General features: G+C 58.3%; 1 protein-coding gene across 1 annotated transcript in view; it reads left to right on the forward strand.

Moving 5' to 3' along the window:
• Window positions 1-19,362, forward strand: part of PHF21B (PHD finger protein 21B) — a 116,881-nt gene that overhangs the window by 25,768 nt on the left and 71,751 nt on the right. Inside the window, exon 3 of the mRNA XM_040491815.1 lies at window positions 102-190. Within this exon, the coding sequence (XP_040347749.1) occupies window positions 102-190 (89 nt within the window). The remainder of the gene's footprint in view (window positions 1-101; window positions 191-19,362) is intronic.

The raw sequence follows: 19,362 nt of genomic DNA on the forward strand, positions 1-19,362 counted from the left end.
CGCGGCCCGGGGAACTTGGGGCGCGCTTTGCACGGTCGGGCGGGGGTTGCGGCCCGCGGGGCCCCGGGGCGCACTCGGCCCCCCGGGGCGGCCGGCCTGAGCCCGCTCCTCCGTGTTTCCGCAGAACGGCGACCTCAAGAAGCAGCTCCACGAAAGGCAGCCGCGGATCGCCGCGCTCAGCGACAAACAAGTAAGCGAGCTGGAGGCTGCGCCCCCCAACTCCGCCCGAGGTGGGGAGGAGGGGTCGCCCGGCACTTTGGCAGCCCCCTAAAAAAGTGCCGGCCTCGGCGCCGCACGCTCAGACTCCCAGAGGAGTCTGTCTGCAGCCCTCAAAGTTACCCGCCCCCCCCCCCCTTTTCTGGAAAGAAAGAGCCGGGTTCCTGGAGGCCGAGGGGGGCGAGCCAGCCAGGCTCCGGCAGTGGCCGAAAGAGACGAGCTGCACTCAAAAGGCGGCGAGCAGCCCGGCGTCCATTTTGAGTTGGTGGACATGTTTTTGGAATGTGGCAGTTTCTCCCGGCTCGGTGTCCCCCACCCCACGCCGGTGCGAGGGTAGGGGCGGCGGGGGGCCGTATTTGGGACCTGGACGCCAAACTACTTGGAAGCAGCTTCTGGATTCCATTGCGAACCTTATTTAAAGAACCTTCCCCCGGGCCTCCCCCCCCCCCCCTTCCTCGCCACTTCTCCAGCATCACTTTTTATTCTTGGAACCTGACGCCAGCTCCCGGGGAACAAAAGAAAGGCGCCCCCAGGACCCCCCAGTTCTGCCCCAACTTTGGTCTTGGGGCTTCAGGTGTAGATTGGGACTCCCGACAGCCGCCTCGCGCCGGGGGGAAGGGCTGGCACGGCCGCCGACCCCCCTCCCGGCCCCTCCGGGGAGGAAAAGTTGTCCATTGTGACTTAGTTGCGCTGAGCTCAGCGCTCGGGGTTTCAGCACCACGAACAGATGCCGCCGCCAGAGCGCGGCCGGCCGCGCGCCCCCGCCCCCTCCCTCTCTCCCTCCCTCCCTCCCCGCCGCCCGCGCCCCTCCCCCTCCGCCCCTCCCCCTGCGCGCCCCGCTCCCCGCACTCGCGCTCCCGCCCCTTCCCCCGCGCCGCCCGGAGCCGAGAACTTTGAGCCGCGCAGCCAATGGCGCTCCCGGGGCTCCGAGGCTGGCGGGGGGCGGGGGCGCCGGCGCCCCTCCCCGCGGCCCCTCCCCTCCGCGGGCCCGCCCCCGCCCCGCCGCGCCCCCTGGCCATCGATCGCGCTTCCTTCGGAATGCCGGCCGCCGCCGTCAGCACCAAACTTGGACAGCGCCGCCCCCGCCCCCGCCCCTGCCCCCGGTGCGGCCCCCTCCGGCCTCCCCCGGCTCGGGGCCGCGGGTCGGATGCCCCCTCCCCGGAGGGGTTTTCGGTGGCGGGAGAGACGTGGACGAGATCGGCGGGGGTGGCGGCGACCGCGGAGCGGGAGAACTCGGAGGCCGGGTGCAAATTTCGAGTCTTTAAAGTTGAAAAGTGGTGGGAGGGGGCGTGCTGAAGAGGAGGGGGCCGGAGGTCGCGCAAAGAAAGATGGCTGTGCCCGCGGGTCCGCGCCCGGTCGGGGGCGCCCGGCTGGACAGGCGGGTTGGGACGAATGCATTAACCCCTTTCTGACGCTGCCGCGGCACCCCCCTTCCAACCTCCCCCCCCCCCCCCGCCCTGCCCGGCCGCGCGCGCGCGCGCTCCCGCCCGCCCGGCCCGCGCCCCCGTCCAGGCGTGGAAGCTTCCATTCCCGCCGGAGGGGGGTCCGGCGCGCGGCCCCGGCGAAGTCGGGGAGTTCGCGGGGGGAGGGGACCCGGGCCCCGGCATTACCATTTTGATTGCTTTGATGCCATTTTTGGAGGGGGAGGGGTTGGAAGACCCTTCGCTGAGCACAAAGATGTTTAATCACTGTGTAGAATCAAATCAGATACTTTATTTGTATTTTATTGTTTTAAATCCGCCACCAAATCGGGTGCGGTGTGATAGCTGAGGGTTCCTAAGCTCTGTTTTCAGTGGGTAAAACGGCAAGTTGTTGACTCTTATGCTCGGAGTGAACGATTTAAGAGAGAGCGAGAGGGAGGGAGGGAGAATCCAGGAATCCAGCGGCTTCATCGCAACAATGTCTTTATGTGTGCTTCTACATGGCAATAGTTTTACTATTTGGAGTGGCTTTTCAGAGCTTAGGTCTGATCATTTCTTCTGTATTGTAGCAACTATGCCAGGGCTGTTTAAAATTTTATGTTGATAGTAAATGAGTAGCTATTTATTATCCGTCATGCCAGAATTTAGATGAGGCTGAGAGAAACATTGGAAAATTCTGTTTGGAGGCTCCATGCATCTCAGGGGAAGGAACTGTCCTACTCCCGGCTGCCTTTGCCTTTAAATTTGAACTCCGGGAAGGAAAGATGCTTGCGAATGGAATGCACCTCCATCTTTTTTGTGTCTGTGAGTGTGTGTCCAAAAAGAAGGAAAACAAGGAAAACTTTTGTTCTCTGGCCTTTTAAAAATGTTTCTCTTTTAAATGACTAAATATAACATCTGGTAAGCAGCCAGCGTTGGGCCTGGCCATCGGAACTTGTGTTTGGAACTGTCTGTTGTTGTTCCTTTTCCCTTTGTGGCATTTTATATAACAAGGGCTCATAAAAGAGGGAGGGGAGGGGGCCGAGGCCGTGGTGCAGCATGCTAATAAAGCTGCCTGGTCTCTCGCAGGCTCCGAGGTGAAATCTTTCAGAAGTCACCTATGAAATGAGTTGGGTAGACTTAACATTTACTAGTCTCTCTCTCTCCTTGGGAGAGTTTGGTGGTGATTGGCAGCTTGGTGGGGGGTGGGGGGAAGGTCCAGGAACAAGCTCTTGGAGGTGATTCCGGGCTGCACCCAGCGTCTTAAAGAGGGGCAGTGGGGCTCTGCCTGGGAGTGGCTGAAATGTGGGAGCAGGCATGAAAAAGCCAGTATTTTTAGAGTTTGTTTTTAACTCAACATGAAACTAAAGGTAGGGCTCATTTGTAGATTGGCTGGGGAAGAAACTCACCGTTTCCACCTCCGGAGATGTGTTTTCGTGCCGCTCCCTCTTGGAATGTGGGATGTAAAGGTTAAGTTTCAATTAAAAGTGCGTACGTGGATGATGAACTGGATGGTAAAGCGAACGGATGACCCCATTATCCACATCTGTTAGAAATACAATAGCAGCTGAGTAGCATCTTTGGGTGTCCTGCCATCAATTTCCCATTCATGCCCTTGACACTGGAATTTGTTCAGTTACGTCTAGAAACACAGACAAGTGTTTCAAGATGTTTACGGAGGACTCCTAGATGTAAATAGGTTAGTTGTCGGTTGGAAGCAGAGATACGAGTCCCGTGTAACTGTTCAGTGCGTCTCCCACCATTGATGGACCAGGGGATAAACAGGAAACCAGTGTCTGTGTGAAAACCGAGTTCATAGTTTTTTCTTTAAAAAAAAAAAAAAAAAATAGGAGGTGTGGGAGTTGGTCAGAGGCGAGTTTTGGGCCAGGCCGCATTCCCAGGTGTGGCCGCGCCTGGCAGCCGGGTTTTTTGATTTCAGTGGAGGAGGGACCCCTCGTCTTTAACGAGATATGATGTTTGAACACTCCATTAGTTGCTCGGATGGTTTTACGCCATGAATTTGCAGCACACGCAGAGAGGCAGTAACATTTTTATCTAAATTGTCAAGCAACAAGCACTTCCGTGTAAATAACAGACCCGTCAAAAATCCTGGGTGTCTTTTCTTTCTTTCTTTCTTTCTTTCTTTCTTTCTTTCTTTCTTTCTTTCTTTCTTCCTTCCTTCCTTCCTTCCTTCCTTCCTTCCTTCCTTCCTTCCCCCTTCCCTCCTTGAAGTTCTCAGCACGTTTAGATGCCACGTATCACGGGCATCTCTAGACCTGAACTGCATGAAGTTCAGCTTCACCACGGAGTGAGAAGAGCCTCCTGTGTTGACTGTAGTCCACGCCGGCGTGGCTTCGCGACAGAGACCCCGGAGGTGAACTTGGGGCCTTTCCTGCTGCTCGATCCATCGATTTGATGGACTCTGGATTCCGAGGGGCTGTCCTTAAGTGCAGCAATAAAAATATGTCTTCTTGAAAGGTATTATGTATGTGGCGTGCACCCGGGCGCTGAATCACGTCTTCACCGTGATTCACTAGCCGCGTTGGACAGCAGAGGAATTCTTCTTTGAAAGTATCCGCTGAACAAAACTGCAGGCTGGCTACAGTCCTTTGGTAAAAGGGTGTTGTTCCGTTTGCCAAGCTTTCCTTCCAGTCTGCCCCTCTCCAGGGGGGTCAATTTCCATCTTCCTGACTTAGCGTCGAAGAGGTCATGCTTCAAATAGTATCATTACTTTCTAGAGAGGAGCCTCGCGAAGCTCCGCACTCCGTCCCCCGCGGGGAAGAACGTGGCCTCGGATGGCAGGACCCAGCCCAGGTTTCGCCCGCTACCACGCTTCTTAGCCCGCAGCATCCCGAACCTACCCGCGCCCCCGCCCCCCTCACCTGAGCCCTGCTCCCTGAGTCCCCTCTTCCCCTCCCCCGACTCCCACCATCGTCTGTCGGTTGAGGATTGAGGCTGCCACCTCGCTGCATCTCCTGTGAAAACCCAAAACCCCCAAAGCGGCTTTAGTGAGGTACATGTCACATGTCATGCAATTCACCCATTTAAAATGCACAATTAAATGGTTTTTTGTGTATTCACAGACATGTGCGACTGTCCCCACCATCAACTTTAGAACATTTTCATCTCAGAAAGAAACCCCTGGGCTCTCGCTCCCCACCCCCACCCAGTCCTAGGCAACTGCTGATCTACCTTCTGTCTTTCTGGGGTTGCCTGTTTTGCTTCCCTGTGAATGGGATCGTACGACCGGCTTCTCTCACTGGACATAACGTTTCAAGGCTCACCCGAGTCGTGGGAGATGTTGGTGCTTCGTTCCTTTGTGCGTCTGAACGATACTCTGTTGTACAGATAGACCATATTTTGCCCGTCCGCTCACGGGTTGACGGACGTTTGGGTTGTGTCCTCCTCTTGGCCGCGTGAATAACGTATCGCGTCTCCTCTTGCCCCCCCTGGTATGTTCTGCCGGGCTCTGCTCAGGGCGGTCTCCATCCCACTCCTGCACGTGGCAATGCAGTCTCCGTGGTTGCTTTCCGGCGGCTTCTCTGGCACGTCGAGCAGTTTCCTGCCTTTACACGGTGTTGGCCGGCGTCTGTCTCCATCTTTTCACGTCTGCTTCTGTGCTGGACTGTAAGCTCCGTGCAGGGGGGTGGCGCGGCCCGCTCTCCCTCTTCCCCTGCGCCTTGTACGGACTGAACGCGCTCAGTTGAGTGAGTGGATGACGTTGTAACAGGACAGGCATGAGGATTAGTGGAGTCCCCTAGTGGGGAGTCCCTAGCCTGTCACAGGCGTGCAGCAAATGGTAGGTTATCCTGTGTCCGAAGTGAGTGGACTCAGCACTGATTGAGACCCGCGGCTCCCTGCCCTTGGAAACCTCACAAAAGAGTAAGGCGTAGATAACCACGTTTCGAGAAGATCCCAGCAGAGTTCTGGGAAAGTCATGCTGTCTGGCCTGGAGATGGAGGACAGCTTCCTGGAGAGGAGGTTGGGGGACAGGTAGGTCCTCGAGGATGCCTAGGGGCGTGGGCAGGAGATGCTGGTGTGAGCCCGCTAAGGGATAATGGCCTAAAGAAACCTGCAGGTGCTGTGACCCTTCCGGCAGTAAAGCCTTGAGCAAGAGAGAGACATCACAGAAGGTGAGCTGGGGCCAGAGCAAGGAAGGCGTCACTTGCTTGGAGGAAGGGCCTGGATTTTACACCTTAGGCTCGGAAATAGCTAAGGGCTGTTAGTGCATAGGTCTGGAAGGTGCAGGAATGGTGCTAAGGGCAGGTGGGAAGGGAGGAGAGAGAAGGACGCCTGAGCTCCCTTGTTGCTTGGCCGGGCCGGGCCATGTGAGTTCTTCAGATGTTTGTCACCTCCATGGGGAGGCCCTTGCATGGACGCTGGGTCCCGTGTACGACATGGGACAGGAGGCTGGGAGGCCGTTGGCCACGTAGACTTGATGACCGGCACCTAACAGGCTGTGGGGGCAGGGGGCAGGATCCTCTCCCTCCTGCCTTCCCCAGAGCTGCTTTGAGCTGAGAAATTAATGGGGGGAGGGGAGTGCTTCTGGAAACTTCTAGAAGGTGTCTCGGTTAGCAGTTCTGTTCAGTTGGTTTAAGAAAAAGTGTATGTAGGGGCGCCCGGGTGGCTCAGTCAGTTAAGCGTCTGACTTCAGCTGGGGTCACGATCTCACAGTTTGTGAGTTCGAGCCCCACCTCAGGCTCTGTGCTGACAGCTCAGAGCCTGGAGCCTGCTTTGGATTCTGGGTCTCCCTCTCTTCTCTCCTGCTCGTGCTCTCTTTCTCTCTCTAAAAAAAAAAAAAAAAATTTTTTTAAAATGTACATGTATATACGTATACGTATACACTTATCTGTCAGGTACATCTGTGTCAGTGATTTCATTTTGACAACGTAACAAGTTAAGTAATAAGCGTGTCACCACGTACCAATAAATATATGCAAAGTCTATGTAACATGTGTATAAAAATCAGTTACTAACTTTCCAGGATTTCCTAATGAAAATGAGAGGATTTGTTTTTTGTTTGTTTTTTTAATGTTTGTTTATTGTTGTTTTTTTTTTTTTTTTTAGTTTTTTTTTTCAACGTTTTTTATTATTTTTTTGGGGGACAGAGAGAGACAGAGCATGAACGGGGGAGGGGCAGAGAGAGAGGGAGACACAGAATCGGAAACAGGCTCCAGGCTCCGAGCCATCAGCCCAGAGCCCGACGCGGGGCTCGAACTCACGGACCGCGAGATCGTGACCTGAGCTGAACTCGGACGCCCAACCGACTGCGCCACCCAGGCGCCCCAATGTTTGTTTATTGTTAAGAGACAGAGACAGAGAGTGAGTGGGGGAGGGGCAGAGAGAGAGGGAGACACAGAATCCCAAGCAGGCTCCAGGCTCTGAGCTGTCAGCACAGGGCCTGACGTGGGGCTTGAACTCACGAACCGCGAGATTTTGACCTGAGCCAAAGTCAGACGCTCAACCGACCGAGCCGCCCAGGCGCTCCTAAGGATTTGTTTTGGAAGTAAGAAAATAATTATCATTCTCCTGAAGCAAAATCTTAACCGAGGAAGGTGGTGATCGACGTTCTTTTTTGTTATCTCTGTAACATTGAGGAGATCAAGAAGAATTCTGCTTGTAAAAAAGTTTTTACTGTAAAAGCAGCATGTGCTTGTGAGGAGGAAGGTTTGCAGTACGGATCTGAGTCCTAAAACACGAGTCCCCTTCCTTCCACCCCACCCCCCATCCTTGCTTGGGGATGAGAGCAGGGCTGTGTTTGTAGGGCACGTTCTGTGCACACACAAATGTATACAACACAGATAAACACGCTTAGTGCACGGGCTGGGCACATACCTCGCCTAAACTTGCTTTTTACGCTTGACCTTGTACTGCAGCTCTCTCTCTTGGGAATAACTCAGCTTAATTATTCCGTAAACACTTAACGAGCATCCACCAAGTACGGGGGATATGGAGGTGATGGTGGGTAGTGTGCCGTGAGCAACAGGGGCGTCTCATTTTGTCAGGCTTTATGCTGACAGGATGCCGTCACCCCTCTTTGGTTGCACACGTTTGTTTTCACATACAGTTGGGGAGACAGGTGCCTCCACAGCTCCCTATTCCGTGGAGGCCGGTGAGGTGTCTGCGTGAGATGTTTAACCACCAGGCTCACTCGGGCAGCAGACGGGATGGTGTGCTCTGATGGGGTGCTTGGGGACCGCGCCGAGGAGGTGACGTGTCCACCTGTAGGGAAGCCTGGAGACAGATTGCGCACACGATCCCTTGGCCGTCAGCAGCAGCGATCAGTTCTGTCACCTCTTTCGTGCTGTCTTTTTATTTGATTGTCGGGATGATCCCGTGACTTGGGTCAGGCCGGGCAGGTACACGCTTCCTGCCAGGCAGGTCAGAGAAGGGCGGCTTCCCGAGGTCACCCAGCTTGGGACCACCCAGCTTGGGTGCCCTCTGTTTCAGCCACTGCCTCGTCCCCAACTGGCCCCCTGCATTCCAGAGCATAGCGTGATACAGCCAGAAAAGCAGAGGCCCTAAAGTCACACGCCAGCGTTCACATCCCAGCTTTCCGCATCAGGCTGGGCAAGCTCGGGCAAATGGGGCTCGTGTGCCAGCTCCCCGCATCTGGCTGAGTAGCCTTCGACGAGTCGTGTTGCTTCCTTGGGCTCTGTTTCCCCCGTCCGTAAGGTGGGCGTAGCAGTGAGACTTACCTCACCAGGTCGTTGAGATGAAGTCAGATAAGGGACGTAAAAGTGCGCGTCAGCCGGGAAGCGAAGGGGTTGATTGGAGCGAATTGTGGTCGCTGTCCCCGTGGCCACAGAAGACACCTGCCGATCCCTGTCCTGCACCTGTGGAACCTGCCACCTTTGCATTTCCACTTGCCTCCTGCTCACGGTGGGGGGCATTTCCTTTTTCCAAGTGTGGGCGTCCCGTTGCTCGGTGGCCCCGGGTGAGCTTGACGTTGGCTGTGCGGTCTTCTCCAGCTGGTGCAAGGTTCGCTTTGGTACTTAGCCTCTTACAACACCTGCCGACGGAACTGCACAATTGATTTCCATTAGCTTTGAATTTTTTCAGTGAGACGACTCTGATAACTTTGGTAATCCCACGATGCCTCATTAGAGCTGCTGGCTATGATGATTAGCCCCGTGATTTCGCAAGTTTTTCCTCCAATACCTTTGTCTGTCCAGGAGCCAAGTGACCGGCTCGCTGCTCTGTTCGTGTCCCTCGTACGAGCCAAACCTAAGCGTGCCGCTGCCTGGTCCGCCCGCCGGAGCTCGCCGCTGGGTCTGAGGACGCGCCTTCCTTCTCCAGCAGAGCAGTGTCTTGGCACGCTTTGGTGACACACGGGGGACTCGAGGAGGGCCCTTTGGGGGTATCTGTTGGCTCGGCCTCCGAGGCCCTCACCCCAGACATGGGGGGACTTCGGGGGAAGAGGAGGGTGTCTGCAGTCAGTATGGCTATGCTGTTTGCAAAGTGCGCTGTTTAAGGAGCTAGGACCCTGGATTTGGTTTCCCTCCCAGAAGAGGGCTGCTGAGAAGGCTTTTAACTTTTGTCTCTGAGAGGCACGTAACAAAGAGCTTAAAGCACAGGCTTTAGAGCAGGACAGACGAGGTTATAGACCCAACGCCACCCTTCTGTGGCTGTTCCACACTCAGTGGCCGTAAAATGGGTATGACAGTGCATTGCGAACCAGGTGGCAGAGGGCTGGCACGAGGTAAGAGCTAAGGAAATGACCCGAGAGAGGCGCTCGGAGGGTTCAGCCAAGAGGACGCGGTAAGCCCCCCCGCAGGTCCTCAGCAGGTGGGACCTGTTCGGTGCTGAGTCCCGGCCTCCCTGTCTGATGCTAACTGGAGCCACGCCCCTCCGAGGGTTCCTTGGACCCGTCCACCGTTCACAGAGCCCTTGGGGAAGGCCTGCTCTGAATTGCATCGTCGTGCTCAGGACCGGCTGAAGCCCAGAGAGGTTGACCGACTTGTTGACTTGACGCATGTCAGGCGATGAGCGGAGGGGCTGCAGTCCGGTTCTGGGCCTTGTGGTCCTCGCCGCGTCGGAGGAGGAGCGTGGGGGGGGGGGGGGGGCAGAGAGGACACACGTTGGGCCACGAGTTAGAAAAACGGCCAGGGCGTGCGTGCGGATGCAAGTAAGTGGCGTTCGCGCCTCAGAGACGAGCGCGGGTGAACCAGAAGCAGCCGTTCCGCAATGAGGAGCGGGAGTTTCACTCTGAGGTGGAAGGTTCTAGAACTTCGGAAGGGGCCTGGGCCTGCATCTGGTCTCTGCACACGGCACCAGGGTGGGGAGTGGGCAGCGGGCTGGGTGCAGGGGGTGGGGGGCTCCGCGGTGTGGAAGCCGGGGTTTGTGCTGACCCCGCCCTCGGTGAGGAGCCCGTGGGCGCTCCCCCCCGCCCCCCCGCTCTGTGAGCCCCACCTTGGCCCCCGTGGCTTGGTTACTTACGAATCTTTTTATTTCCAGTGTCATTTCACGCTTGAACGTCGAGGCGTTGCCTCGTTTTGAAATGGCCTCTGTTTTCGAAAGGAACAGATCCGCTTTCTCAAGCTTTTTTTTTATTATTATCGGTGGTTACTTCTTGTTGGGTAGCAGCAGTTTCCAGAGTGTGGTGAGAAATTGCTGCTACAGACCCATTCTGGTTATAGCCTCTGCCCGCCAGCAGCGGGCGTCCCGTGCGGTCTCAGATGGGCCCTGCTGTTTCCTTTTGCTGCTTCTGCTTGGCACCTCCTCCTGGGTCGGTCTTGCTAAAACACAGCAGAAAGAAGGGCTTCCTTGGGGCATTTTCTTTTCCTTCCTCTTTTTCTTTTTTTTTGTCTAAGGCCGAGGGGCTCGTCAGCCTCCGGGTCGTTACAAGAGGAGGGGCAGGTGGCTGCGTCCTGATCTCAGAGTATCTCAAAGGGGAAAATGCTGCTTCCCAGGCAAGTTGTCCTGAGGATCGGTGAGGACGTGTGTCCCAGGTGCCAGGCGTAATTCCCAGCATGCTGCAGGGCAGCGGAGTCCGAGGGAACGCGGTGAGCAGTATCCCTCCGTCAACCAGGGTGTGAGATGTGGAGAGCTGGCCCCACCCCAGAGATCTCACTGCCATGGGGAAGTAGACCGGCAACTGGGGCTTTTTGTCAGGGCGGGAGCCTCTGGCTTGCTTTGGTCTCCTCGGACTGGCGTGTCCGCAGCTGGGTTGGGTCGTGAGTTTGGGGTTCAGTGGAAATGGAGGGTGCGTGTCCCCCAGACTCGGCGTGATGGCTTAAGGCACAAGATGCAAGAGCCACGGGGGGCTTTGCGGGGCCCCTGTGCCCAGCCCCCACGTTACACGTGGGGGACCGAGGCCCTGAGTGGGGGTGGGGGTGGCACCCAGGACCCAGAACGAGCCCCGGAGGACGCCTGTCTTCCCGACCCCACTCCGCAGTCATGCAAGAAGTCTGTCGTCTTTGCTCAGGCAGTTCTGCTTCATTCACTGGAGGTTTCCTTTGGAAGCACCCTCTTGGGTGTCCCCTGCGTGACGGGCCGGGGTCTCACACAAGATGTCCCCTGTGACCTCAGGACCACCCGACCACCTCAGTCTTAGACTTTAAGAGCGGTTGACCCCCGATTGGCCCAAGTGGTGGGGGGGGGGGGCGGCCGCTTTGGTAGAGCACCGCGCATTCCGGAACTGTCCATTTTACGCAAGCAGCTGAATCTGATTGACTGGAGCTCTGTAGGTGCCAGTGTGTTCCAAAACGATGGTTCAGAAAGAGTCCCTGCGGGGGGGCCGCTTGTCACCCGGCCCCCTGGACGCTTCCTGCCTTTCAAGTCTGCCCTCTCAAGTGGAGACTGGTTATGGCCTTGGGTGGGCAGCCCCCCTCCTGAGCAGAAAAGGCGGTGAGGGCTGCAGCTTGCGGGGAGCAGCCATCTTCAGGGGAAACGCGTCTGCCGTCTCGTCTGTTGAGCGGAACCCCAAAAGTTACTTGAAACAGCAGTTGGGAGAGGTCTGTCGGAGCCTCCCGGGGGGGCGTCCGCAGGCTGTCCCCGGGCGATACCGTAATCCATCTGGGGACAGACTTTTTGCCCCATGAAAGAGAAGAAGGCAGGGCTGGGGCAGGAGAGACAGAGAGAGAGAGAGAGAAGATGTGTTTCTCCTTGATGTCATTCAGGCGGAAAGCCAATCTGCACATGTAAATGAACTTGAAAATGCAATTAAAAATATATACATATTAGAGACTGTGATCCAGAATTTAATGGGGGATACAGGTTGCAAAGTGACAAACAGCATTTCCGACAATCAGTGTTAGCAGCTCTTCTCCGTGATTAACGCGTCTCATCTCGGCGGTGATAAACGCAGCCACAGATAAACGCCAGCAGCCCCCACTGAACGCAGAGTTTGCTCGGCCCACGCCGCTAACCTGCTCCCAGCTGCCACTGCTGAGGGGACACGTCCTCAAGAAGGCCCCTCCAAGGGCTTGTCCCGGCTGGACGGGAGAGGTGATGACAGTTGCTGGCATCATCGTGGGCAGAGATCAGAGGGGTCCTGAAGCTGGTTACAGCCGTGGCGCCAGGAAGTGGGCACGTCACAGGGAGGTCACGAGGAGCCACCCGTGCCCTGCGGCTACACCAGGAGCCGGGATGTGGGAGGTCCGAGGGGTTCAGCGTAGGGAGGGGGCTGGAAGGGAGCGGGGTGAAAGAGTGTGTGTGTTTTAAGCCCGTCATTGAGGAGACAGCCCTGGAGCAAAAGCCTGCAGAAGCTGCGGGGGTGGGCCTCGTGGTTCTCTGCAGGCAGAGGCAAAGCCTGTGCAAAGGCCCTGAGGTGGGGCGTGCCTGGCATTTCCAGTGGAGGCCAGTGTGGCAGGGGGAGAGTGACAGGTGAGCACGAGGGAGATCTGGGAACTGAGGCAGGGTGGGGGGCTATCCTCTCCAGCGTGACTGCCCTCTGCCATTAACTTGTCTACTGGCTGGGGGTGGGGGGGGGGGTGCAGTGCCTGGGTGGCTCAGTTGGTTGAGCCCCTGACTTAGGCTTAGGTTTATGAGTTTGAGCCCTGCATTGGGCTTACCCTGATATTTCAGAGCCTGCTTAGGATCTTCTCTCTCTCTCTCTCTCTCTCTCTCTCTCTCTCTCCCCCCCCTCCTTCTCTCTGCCCTTCCCCCACTCGCCCTCTCTCAAAAATAAATAAAATATTAAAAATCAACAATAATAAAAAAAATAAATTGTGCACCGGCCGTAACGAATAAGCCAGAACAGCCGTTGGCTGGGGCAGAATTTTGAGTAGAAGCTGGACGTTTTCAGAAGGGCAGCCTTAACTCCCAGGTCTGGAAAAATTCCCTGACAGAGCTGGCCGGGGGCAGAAGTGGTTTTGCTGGGAATCCTTTGTCCGCCACACCAGCACCTCGTCAGCCGAGGCGAGGCGAGGCGAAGCGAGGCGGCCCCTGTGACAGCGGGAGGGGACCCCCAGGCCGCTTCTCCCGACACCGAGGTTCTGCCCAGAAGTGCCGAGGCTCGTCAAGGATCCTGCAGCTGCCTGATGAGAAGCAGAGATGCTCTGACTAACGCAGAACCGCAGACTTCGACCCTGCCTGTCCCCAGTGGTCCTGAGGTCCCTCCTGCAGGGGGAGGGCAGTGTGGCCCAGCACCTGCCCCTTTGATATTTCAAGAGAAGCCGGAAAGTCGTGCTTCTGTGGGACCTCCTGAGGGGTAGGTGTGGGCAGTGCATAAGGCCTTTTGTAAATGCTGCCCGCCCGCCCGAGGGAGCACCTCTGCAGCCAGACCCGAGGCGCCTCTTCCGATCACCGCCCCGAGTCCCCTCCCCCGTGCCCTGGTGCCTTCCTCGGCGGCGTCCGGGCCTCGCTGAGGCGGTCAGTCGCCCTGACCTCGCAGACGGGCCGGGTGTCCCTCCTCTGGGCCAGCGCCCTTCAGGGCTCCATCGCACCGGGGTCACGATCTAGTCGTTGCCGCCCGCACGTCCCCCGGTCACGGTCTTGCGTGGTGTCCACGCACAGAGCACTAAACACAGAGCTGCGGGCGGAGGGCGTGAGAGCCGGGCCCTTGGGTGGTTCTGTAACCTTCAGTCGCTAGGGCGTGAGTGTCTGATAACCAGAGCCCTGAAGGGTCAGCCGTTCTGCGGCCCCAGAGACTCCCCCCCGCCCCCCGCCCCCCCGCCTTGTCACTTAGGGGAACACGGCCGACCGCGGGGCTAGAGGGCCATTGCGGTTTTCTTCAAGAACGTTCATCTCTCACTCAGATGCGTAAGCGGGACTCAAATACATTTCTGTAAATAAAACAGGCCCGCGGCCGCCCGCGCTCCAGCCGAAGTCGGCGCCTCGTTGAAGTTATTTTATTAACGAGTTCTGCTGAGTGGGCTCGCGTGGGGGCCGCCGCTCTCGTGTTGTCGAGCTAATTATAAACATGAGGGACGGAACCAAATAACTGGCCTTCGAAGGGAGAAGAGTCTGGTGGCTCGGTCTAAGTGTCCTTTGATGAACTTCTTTGGAACTCGTATCTTAGCAACACATTTTATTACATCCTGGTGCAGCTGGACGTGCAGCCCGGTAATTTATCCCCTCCCCCGGCGGCGGCCCCCCCCCCACCCCGGCTCTCTTTGGTGACAGAGGTGACAGAGGGAAGGACGCGAGGCCCGCTTTCCCCCGGGCTCTGTTTGCATCGCTTCAGCTTTGTTCCGGCAGTTGGAAAGGGCGCACGCGGCGTTGGGAGCGGGGGCCCTGCCTGCTGGCTCGAGCTGGCACGGAGGGTACCCCGGCCCCGGCCCGAGAGGGGGGCGGCCCTCCCGCGGCCGGGCCGCCCGCGAGTCCGGGTGCCGCCCCCGTCCAAGTGCCGATTCGCTCCCGGGCGCTCCCTGACTTTGGGTATTTTTATCTGGACTTCTTGTCATGACACCGATTCGGATGTGGTGGAAGTGAGGACGTTTGCAAATCGTTCGCGGTAATCAGCAGCCTGTGAGTGGGGCCGGGGAGCGTTCTAGATGAGGTGGCCGTGGTGGGGGAGGGCAGGACGGGGGCGGAAGGACGGAGGGCTAGGACACGGGGCCCCCAGGGTGCTCAGCCAAGTTGTCTTCTCTGAGCTTAACTTTCTTGCTTGCTGCGTGAGTGTTCCGGGGCCGTTGTCACAAAGGGCCACAAACCGGTGGCTTACGACAGCAGAAATTTACCCTCTGACGGTTTAGAGCTGGAAGCCTGAAGTCAAGGTGTGGGCAGGGCGGTGGTCCCTCCTGAGGCACCAGAGGAGGGTCCCACCCACCTCTCCCAGCTCCGGGTGGCTCCGGGCTCTCCTGGGCTCGTGGCCAAGTCCCTTCAGTCTCTGTCTCTGCCCGCACGTGGCCGTCTTTCCTGTGTCTCTGTCCTCTCCTGTTCCCATCAGGACCCCGGTCATTGCACTTAGGACCTGCCTTAATCCAGTGTGGCCTCAAACGATCTCATCTGTAAGCATCCTATTTCCACACAAGGTCACGTTCCGAGAGGTTGGGTGGACGTGAATTTGGGGCAGACACTGTTCAACCCAGTGCACCTGAGAGTGGAAGGTTACCACGCCCAACTGAGGTCAGGGTCGGGGGGTCAGAGTAGACGGTGAACCCTTGATGCTCACCCAGCGCCAGGAACGCCCTGGGCTCCCTCGGCGCTGGCCTCCCCACCCTTTCCCTTCGGTCGGGAGCCGACAGAGAAGCTGCTGAAGCCACGCTCCGTCATGAGCAACAGGGTGGCCCTGTTCCCCCAGCATGGCAGTTGGTGTGGACATTTGAAATCAGGGCCACCCCAGAAAACCTGGGGGTGTCGTTTCGTCTAGCTGGTGGCCCACCGCACGTGGAGGGTTTGCCGTGAATTTGCGGTTTGGAAAACCAGCCGGCCCCTGGTTTCACCCGGAGTTGTCCTCATTCGGTAGCGGGGACAGAATGCTCTAGAACACGGTGGATGGTAAGCAGGAAAGGGCACCCGCGGGGCTGCGCAGAACCTCCCATTTGTCTCGTAGGGAGGTTGGCCTCCAACCCCGGGCTGGAGTTAGAGGCTCCCCTCCGAGGGGCTCCCACCTCTTTTTCTGCATCTGTAACGTGGGAATGGGACGTCACTCCCCACTCGCAGGGGAATTGCAAGAGCGGAATGAAAAAACACGAGGGGAAACCCGGGGGCTCAGGGGACTGGGCCTGGGCTGCTGGGGCCACGTGAGTGGGTTGGAGTGCCCAGAGAGATGGTCTTCCCCATCCCCATCTCTTATTTTGAGCCTACTGTGTGTCAGGTGCTTTACACACGATAGCGCCACGGTCCTCCTTGGAACCGAGCCCTGATCCCTATTTACGGGAACAGGAAGCGTAGAAGCAGCTTTCAGGAGCGGGAGTGGCTAACGGCACAGAGGAGCAGACTTTGAACCCTGGAACCCTCTCCCGCCTCCAGATTCGGAGCCTCCGCTCCTCGCGTGCAAAATACCTTCCACAGCAGCTCCTGTGTCTTCGGAGGGTTGAGCGGGGTGACGTGGTCGGTCATCGCCCTCGCTTGGGTGCCGCCCGCAGCGGAGCAGGACTGGACGACGTGGCTGGTGGGAAAGGCCGGGGGGTAGGCGGGGGGCTGTCTCTCCTCCCGCGTGCTGGCGGGGGGCGCTCAGGTCTGGCACTCCCAAGGCACCCCCTCCCCCCGCCGAGGGACTCCTCCTAGTGTCGGTCCACCGTCTCTCCTTTGGCAGGGAGGCCCTGATCCCGTCCCGCCACCTGAAGGCACAGAGACCACCTTTCCAGTCCTTTCATTTGAACCCCTGTCATTACCGTACACCGAGCTGGAAAATTCTGCAGGGCTAGAATGTGTCAGTGGCTCATTGGTAGATAAACAGGATCCAGACTCGTCCCCTCCCAAAGGAGGCGGGAAGGGGCTGTGCTGCGAGGAGGCTCGGATGCCGGGAGGCTGTGTTGGTCAGGCCCGCCAGGTGCCTGCTTTTGCTCAGCGCCTTCCCTTTGGGGCCTTCGGACCTCGGGCCGTGTCCCGAGGCACTCTGCTATTCTGTTGGCCAAGGCAGGCCACGTGGCCAACTTGCCAGCAGAGGGTCCCTGAGCGGTGCCATCCTGCCACAGTGCGTGGCTGGTCACCACCCAGGCACCTGCTCAGGTGGCCGCTTGGCACACCCACTTCCCATCACCCCTGGGACAAGTGGCGGCGGCGGGGGGGAGGTGGGGGTGGGAGAGAGTGGCCTCTGGAGCCCACAGACCTGCGTCCACGCCCCGCCCCTACGAGCCCTCTGTCCTGTGGAAACCGTCCCCGCCCTGCTCCCGGCGCCTGTGCACCTGTGTGCTCTCTCAGCTCCCAGATCCGCTCCCAGATCCGCTCACCTGTCGGGCCGGGTTTGACCTGTCTGTCCTTCAGGCAGTGCGTCCCTGGCACCCCAATGCCCCGGGTCCCCGTCCCTGTCCTCTGCGGTTCTGCAGTTACTGGTGGAGGGCAGGGGGGGGGGGCCCGCCCCTCCCCCTCCCGGGTGCCTCACCTGGCCTGCCTGCACTGGGCAGGAACTAGACAGCCTGGCCTGGCCGCCAGGGGACGCAGCTACCTGCGTTTGTAAGGGAATCCTTTCCCTCGGAGGCCCCAAGCGTGTTTAGCTCTTCTTCAGTTAACTTTTCCACCTGGTCTTCAGTAAGCATTTGTCGTTCAGTAAGCATTCACTTCCACCGTAGCGCAGCGCTCCGCCCGAGGCTCAGGACCCCAGAGGAGGGGTGGCTGGGAGTGACTGTCATTGCCGTCATCCCCAGTAGCCTTGCTCATCCCTGTCGGCGCTTGGATGCCCTTTGACCCCCCACCCATCCATCCATCCATCCATCCATCCGTCCGTCCATCCATCCGTCCATCCATCTGTCCATCCATCCATCCGTCCATCCACCCATTCATCCGTCCATCCGCCCGTCCGTCCGTCCATCCGTCCATCCATCCATCCGTCCGTCCGTCCATCCATCTGTCCACCTGTCCATCCACCCGTCCATCCATCTCTCCATCCATCCATCCGTCCATCCACCCATTCATCCGTCCACCTGTCCATCCATCCGTCCATCCATCTGTCCATCCATCCATCTGTCCATCCATCCATCCGTCCATCCACCCATTCATCCGTCCATCCGCCCGTCCGCCCGTCCGTCCATCCATCCATCCCTGCCAGTTCACTGGGCACCTGCCACGTGGCAGAGGTGAGCGTGCTGACGTAGACAAGACTCAAGACTCGGCCTCCAGGAGGGAGACAGAGACAGGACAAGGGCACGTGCTCCATCAGCTTCTGGCCCAGTTGTCACAGACGCTGTGAGACAGCCACCTGGTGACGGTGGTGGCTCTGAGGAGGGGGCGGTCAGTTCTCTGGGAGGCGTCACCGTGTGATTCTCCCCATTTTGCAGACGAGGAAACAAGTGACCGTCCTAAGGCCCACAGCAGCCAAGGGGCAGTGCTGGATTCCAGAGGCATCTGCTTGCCTCCAGTAGGCACTCTTACCCCCGTTTGAAAGGTGAACAAACTGAGGCCCCAAGAGGTCATTGGCTTTCCCAAGTCACCCACCTCCTAGATGGCGGTGCTCAGATCCCCACCCAGGTCTCTTGACCCCAAGTTCTCACTTCCTTCTGGGCTGTGTGGCTCCCGGAGACCTGGGTGGGGGGATTCGGTGTGGCCCTGGTCTTCAGGTCACTTGGCTGGTGGACACTGTCCCTGCCCTGTCCCCTCTAAGTGCACGGAGTCCCCTGATGGCTGAGCTAAAGTGCACTGTGCCTGACACGGCCTGGCTCAGTATTCACCACGCATGTGCTGTCTGAGGAAGAAGAGAGGAATTTGATGGGGAGGATTTGGTTTTTAGTTTGGGTCTGGGACCTCCTGTGTCAGGTCCCAGATCCCCCCGTCCCTGATCTCTCGTTCCTCCATCCATCCACCCACCCACTGGGGGAGACCTTATTGATCCACGGACCAGTCGACGATGCAGCGCTTGGGGGGCTGCTTTGTGGGATTACGAACAAACTGTCCCCCAAGAGCTCTGCATCACCCCGAGGGCAGTGGTGTAGCAGCTCGGGGCGCAGCGACCGGAGACGGCAGCCATCGGTGTAGGTCTTGTGACCTCCCGCAAGGTATTGGCCGTCCTTGGGCCTCCGCTTAGGCCCCCGGGGCGGCAGAGACAACACGGGTGGTGGGGCCTGAAGTGAGAGGTGAGGCTGGTGTGCGGTGAGGGCTCAGGAGGGGCGAGTCTCTGCGACCTTCTCTCCCCGGGGCTCATCTGCACCTCAGCTCCCCACCATCGTCTTGCCAGTCACCTCCTCCTAGTTCACTCTGCTTCCCTGCCTCTGATGCTCTCATCCGTCTTCAGCTGCTCTCACTCAGAGGGTTCCGGAGCCTCCTCGCTGCCCTCACTTGCCTCCTGCACTGGTCCTCCATACCATCACCATGGTTGTCATTCTGAGGTTCAGCCCTGCCTTCTCTCCCACTCCCCAGTGCCCACAGCGGAGCTCCGGGTGTGAGTCCCGCGAGGGGTGCTCTGCCCGAAGCAGGGCTGGGGCCCGGCCCCCCATGCACCCTGCCCTGTGCCCCTCCGCAGGGCCGCTGGCGAGTGGGGGACGCCTGGGGCTCCAGGGGACACCGCGTGGAGGGGGCTAGTGACTTGAAGAAGATTCAGAAATTCTTTGATGACGGGCCTTTTGTTATGTGACCTCGGATCATGTCTTCAGCCTCGTGTCCCGACACAGAGCTGTTGACCGTTTCTCAGACACAGTATAAACGCTGTGGATCGCCCTTTTGAATTTAGCAAGATCCTGCTCATCTGCCAAGGTCGAGGTCATCT

This window comes from Herpailurus yagouaroundi, unplaced genomic scaffold (genome assembly GCF_014898765.1).
Source record: "Herpailurus yagouaroundi ecotype Mexico unplaced genomic scaffold, PumYag 182, whole genome shotgun sequence".
Taxonomy (NCBI): Eukaryota; Metazoa; Chordata; class Mammalia; order Carnivora; family Felidae; genus Herpailurus; species Herpailurus yagouaroundi.